Here is a 6,000-nt window from a genome sequence, read left to right on the forward strand (position 1 = left end):
GCAGATAATGATGGATGTGAACAGCAAAGCAGTCAGCTCTCTGCAGACTGCATGAAACATGGGACCACAAGGCATATTTCCTGTTCTTTCAGTTGTGTTCTGGGTTTTCAGTCTTTAGAGCTCCCATCTTTTTCTGCTGCCTTGATCTAAAACCATATCTTTCATCAAAGCCAGAGGTCTCAGAATCATGAGACTCCCAGTAGCTGAGACTTTAAAACCACAAGGCAGAACACCATGTAGTCACTGCTAGAGCTTCTGCTGCCTTCATGCCAGTCTCACTGGCAGAGTGACATATGGCTTCCACATCTGCCTTCAGTGAGACTACAAAAACTTCTCAGATCCTTCCTATTGCACACCTGATCTCAAACTGCAAAATCCACTTCCTGGGCTCTTCCTAATAAAAATAACTTGTCTGACAGAGTTCCCTGCCTGCAGATTATCCCAATAAGTGCTCAGAAGTTGGAGGCCCAAAGCCAAGGACAAATGAAGCCTGTTCCCAGGGCTCAGGTCTCCTGGATGTTCACATCTTGTTGGTTCATGGTGGCAATTTTTGCCTGCCCAGAGCTGCAGTGTATTTTGCATGCATTATGCTAAGCTGCCTATAAGAAATCATCCAATTAATGACAGCTTACAGAGAAGGGTTAGTTACACGGTAATTACCTTTCTAATATTAAAATACCATAGAAATGGATTTACATTTTTTGATTTAGTGGCACATGTTTTACTGACCTGACACTACATATACAAGACCATTGAGGCAGCAACTGGGACCCAGTTAACAAGAACAGCTAAGTACTTGCATCCCTAGGTAGACATCAAAAGACTTAACAATACATTTTTAACATGTGTATGTGTTTCTTACACATCAAGATGCACGGATGGGCCCAGCACTAATGCAGCATCTGATCCTGGCATTATATAAGCAAAATCACCAGGCAATAAGAAATATTAATTTTTTTTAAGGCTTTTCTTTTAATTTGTGGGTAGAGAAGATCAAACACTCAGCGCTTCCACCCTGCATCCATGAGGAGCATTAAGCTTCAGCAAGATAAACCTGCTCCACCAACTAAGTATCTGCCCATACCAGAGTAGCCAGCAGCCTTCTGGTTAAGCAAAAACCAAACACATTTATGCAAATGTGATGAAGAGTCTCAAGCAACCATAAAACATTTCAGGCCCAGAATACACTAGACAGACCAAACTACCAATCACACATGCTTCATGCAAGCATTACCTTCTTCCTTTCCCATTTATTTTCAGCATCTCAAGATATCTAGGCTTTTCTAGGGCACACTTGAAAGCAGGCAGCTACTTATGCCCATTCGTATGCATGCAAATAGAATCCAACAAAAGCACTCCACGGCCAGATGAGCAATCAGCACTAGGACAAAAGACAAGACTTATTATCAGTCTTTCAAGATTCAGCTTCCCTCTGCCTTCTGAACACGCATCTGTGTGCAAGGCAAGAGGTGCTAACCCTTTCAGAATCTATACCATCAAAGCAAGCTTGACTCTTGCCAGGCAGGCAACAGCCTGGCCCTTCTCCTGGCTCACCAGTCAAGTGATCACAGCGTGAAGGCAAGGAAGCAAAGCAAGGTTAGCTCAGTCCATGTGCGCCACACACAGATTTTTCAAACAATCTTCATCCAATTCCCCCCAGAGATTTGTTGCCCAAATGCTTTGGAACTCTTTGGAACATCCTATGGAGATGCTCATGAGCAGTGATGAAAGGCAGTCATGCAAGGCCTGCAGTGTATTTTTTCTTTGCATAAAGGCATGAAATAAAACAGCTCAGACACATTTGAGTTCACTGAACGTCCTAACATTCACTTCCAAGCTGTCCTTTTAAGAAAATCCATAGTATCCATAAGATTTGTCCTGCAACATAAATGATTCACAAGTGCCCTGATAAAAGCTGCACTGGCTTACACAAAGTTGCAGCCTGGCCTTTGTGCCAAAAATACCCCCTGCCCATAGCAACCCAGACACAGCTGCAAGTTGGTGGAGATGGGAGCTCAATGCAAGGTTATCTATAGGTTGGTATTTTAAAACACCAACCTATAGATAACCATCAAGGCAATCACAGCATCTCCTGACTGGCACAACGATGGAGTTTCTGCATCCCTGCTATTTATGGAGGAGCACAGGGAAAGACATTATGGAGGGCACTGCAGATCTTGTTACTTTACAGGAAACTGAACAAGTATCAGGTTGCTTTGGGTTTGCAGAAGGAAAGTTGTTAGTTGAAATTCACAATGTAATTAAACATACATACCCACACACCCCACCACCACCCGTGCCCCCCCAACACCCTAGGGATACAAAGTTCCCATCCTTACAAAAATATTTTTGCCAGTAACAGCCTGAGTACAGCAGATAGCTCCTGTACCAACCACATTGCCTTGCTTTTCACTTAATTTCCTCTTCTAGGGCTCCAGAGAGACAGCAAGTGCAAAGCAAATAGACCAAAAGTGACAAATTTGCTTGTTTTGCTCACTTTTTGCAGACCCCAATAAAAGCAGTCTAAACACATCCAAAGAGTCACAGGACTGAAATTAATCCGGGGAGATGAATGAAGGTATTTCTTCTCTTTCTTCCTTCCTTATTCATTATTGTCAGGTGCACGTCTAAGAGAGTTATTTTTCAAATGAAGTTTTAACAGTGTTTGTGACATTGCTACTGGTTGTAGTGCCACAGTGGATTATCTGAGAAATAAGCTTCAGAAGAACATTCTTCTCATGCAAAGATCTCTGGAGTAACAGCCAAGGGACTAAAGATGAGCAAGAACAAATGCAGCTTTTAAACAGTTCTTCCCCGCCCCCAGCACATGCCGCGAGTTGACTCAAAGCTGGAAACACCCAGGCCTCACCCAGTGCAGCTGTGTGCATTTTTCCAAGTTCAGATTTGTGATCCACACGCTTTATGGCCAAGGTAGAGTTCAAAAAATGCAACTCTTGCATAATTGCTACAAGTTGATTTCTTGGTTTCTTTTCTTTCTCTTAACCTTCCCCAGGCCTGAGCCAATGTTGTTTCTCAATGGCTTCTAAATGCAATTTCTTGTCTGAAAATAAGATTACAGTGTACATGGCAAATACAAATGAAAACATATTACAGTGCTATGAATATTCAGAAGAATCAGCCTTATCTCAGCAGCTTCTCTCTGGGTGTTAGGTGACCATCAAAATAGGAATTTGAGAAGGTCAGATAAGGTCCCTGCTCCTCAAGACAGAAGTCCACGTCTGAGCCAGATTACAGGTAAACTGGAATCTGCACACCTAAAGATTAATTCTGCAACAGTTACAGTTTCACATCTGAGAAACCCACAGCACTTCAGTTCCCTCCAGACCCACAAATCTGTACACCCACAAACACAAGTAATTCAGCAGCAGAGGTTCAGGAATAAGGACGTGCTCACCCCAGAGTCTCTGTGAGCCACCCCAAAATGTCCAGAAAACAAGAGTGAGGATTCCAGGCTGGACTGCATGGACAAGCTGAGGACATTTTCAGCCTGCACCACCTCCACCCTACCAGCCTTTCTGAGGAACTCCCCCAGCTCTGCCATCTGTGCTGCAACACCACAGAGCCTCTCCCCAGGCACGAGAGCCACCCAACGCCCAGCATCGCTGCGTCACCAGCTGGGCTATGAACTTTATTCCCTTGCAGATGCAATCTAGGACTCAAGTGGGAGGTGCCAAGGGGTGTAATTTAACTGTTCTGATCAAGTGCAACAAGGTCTGTGAGGCTGCTGGGGGACATGGAGAGGGAGGACACAGAATTGACTGGAGCATTTGATCTTCAAAGGTTTAAAATTATGGCTAGGCTGATAAAGGAAGTGTGAGGGAAAGGTGGACAATTAGTTGGGACTGGAAATCATAGAGAGAGGAGGACAGCAGTTTGGAGGCATGGTGAGAAGAGAAGGAAGATGGGAGAAAAAGATTATTTGAATAGAGATGGAAATCCAAAAAGCCTTTCAAGTATATTAAAAAAAAAAAAAAAAAGGATTTCCACACTCTGAATTACCATAAACTCAACTGTGCTTAATTCTACTTACACATACATGTCAAATGGAGAGAAAGTAATTTCTCAGATCATCTTAAATGTTACCACACTCTGCACCCTTTTCCTACACTCCCTTACTGCCAAGGGCTGGCCCACTCAGGCCAGGAGCTCTGTGTACACACAGCTGCGTGTGCGTGGTGTGTACACACACAGGCAACGTGCACTTGCAGCAGCCAGAGGAGCTTTACTTGTGGCTTCCAACCGGGACAAAGGCAGCTTTTATATTTGGCTGTTGGAAGAAGTTACAGACCCAGGAAAGTGCCAAGAGAAGAGTTCCCACTCGCTGTCCCAAGGATGCCAACACACTGGCTGGGGCGGGGACAATTTTCTCGATGGCACAGCCCATGCCCATCAGCCCAGAGTCCTTCCCAGAAGGGCTCGCTTCCCAAGCTCCATCAGACATAGCCTCATCAGGCAGACAGCCAAAAGACCACGGTCCCAGCAGCTATTTGCCATAGAACAGCTTTGCTCTCCTTTCTTCTGCCCTGCAGTGAGTGCTGCAGAGTGGCTGAAGCACCCTCAAACCAGCGCCTGGAGCTGAGCCCCTGGATGTCCTGAATTCTCCTTGAGGCAGGAGCAGCAGTGCTGGGTGGGTTTGTAGAGCTCTGGGCAAGGAACACAAGGGACCTTGTCCATCCACTGCTGTGTGCAGGTGACCCCACTCTGGGGCCACCCTGTCCCAGGCCATGGCACCACCACATCACCATCAGCCAACTCCACAGGACCTGATGCTTCAAGGTGCTCAGCGGGGAAGAGGATCTGCTTCTGGTGAACAGGGACAGAGTCTGGGGTGAGCAGCTGCCCCCAGCACACCAAAACATCCCCTCAGAGGCACCCTGGTCCAGGCTGCACGTTGCAGGTGCCAACATGTGGATAAACACACCCGCACGGGGATGCGCCCCCCAAAATACACGCCTTACATAATTCCCCAGCCAGTCGGCGTTAGGGGAATGTGATTAATCCTCCATGACATGTTCTGAACTTTCCGTTCAGAGAGGCTCTCTGCTCCCGCAGACCTACCGGCGATGGATGTCATTTGACCTGCAGACTTCACTACGAATGAGCATCAGAGCAACACACAGTGACATTGCTCCGCACACCAATTATCTGCCTCCTTCCCCGCTCGGCCCAGAGACAAGTTTGCTAAATGCATAACGAGGATTTTATGTTCCTCAGTGTTTGTTTTTTTTTTTTTAATTCGTTTCCAGCCAGCACACGGATTGGGGGGCGGGGGGGGGGTCACCCAGAAACCCAGCTCGCCCCAGCGCTGTAGGACGCGAGTCCCCGGCCCCTCGCCCCGTGTCCCTGTCCCTCAGCCCGGCCCAGCTCCCACCTGTTCCGCCGTGCGCGCACTTTGGCGACAACCCCCCCGCAACCCCTCCGAGCCCGGCACTCACCCACTCGAGCACCCTGAGGAAGGCCAGCGGCTCCTTCACCACGCGGAAAGTGCCCGCGGAGGCGAGCTGCGGGCAGAGAGAGGGGTCAGCACCGCGCCCGCTCCGCGCTCCCCGCGGCGCCGCACAGCCCGCCCCCCGCCCGCGGGGCTCCGCGTACCTGGTCCACCGCCTCCATGGCGCCGCAGCCCCGCGGAGCGGAGCCGAGCGGAGCCCAGCGGAGCCTCCCGCCCGCCGCCAGCCGGGATGCGCGGCGCTGCCCCCGCGCAGGCCGGGCGGAGCAGCCGGGCGGGGCCCGCGCCCCCCGCGCCGCCCCGCGGAGCCGCCCCGGCCCCGGCCCCCGCCCGCTGCCCCCGCCGGGCCGCCCCGGCCGCCGCCGCTCCCGCACTTTTTATAGCGGCGTGGTCCTGCTGGGAATTAGTGTTATTTTTCCCTTTGTTGTTGTTTTGTTTTTTAAATTTTTATTCCTGGCAGGAAGGAGAAGGAAGGCGTCGGGAAAAATAGAATTGAAATTAAAAAGAAATAGAGAGAAAAACCAAACTGCCTC

The 6,000-nt window shown here is 49.0% G+C and overlaps 1 protein-coding gene across 3 annotated transcripts in view; it reads right to left on the bottom strand.

Moving 5' to 3' along the window:
- Window positions 1-5,722, bottom strand: part of SYNPR (synaptoporin) — a 98,214-nt gene extending 92,492 nt beyond the window's left edge. The window contains exons 1-2 of one of the 3 annotated variants that reach the window (XM_030228131.2): window positions 5,614-5,722; window positions 5,457-5,522 (exon numbers count right to left, since the gene is read on the bottom strand). In XM_030228131.2, coding sequence (XP_030083991.1) covers window positions 5,457-5,522; window positions 5,614-5,631 — 84 coding nt within the window. In that variant the 5' untranslated portion in view covers window positions 5,632-5,722. Of the gene's footprint in view, window positions 1-2,497; window positions 2,549-5,456; window positions 5,523-5,613 lie in introns of those variants that run through there. The other 2 variants (XM_050979440.1, XM_050979439.1) reach the window with 2 other exon arrangements.
- Window positions 5,723-6,000: the final 278 nt, after the last annotated feature.

This window comes from Serinus canaria, chromosome 12, assembly GCF_022539315.1.
Source record: "Serinus canaria isolate serCan28SL12 chromosome 12, serCan2020, whole genome shotgun sequence".
NCBI lineage: Eukaryota > Metazoa > Chordata > Aves > Passeriformes > Fringillidae > Serinus > Serinus canaria.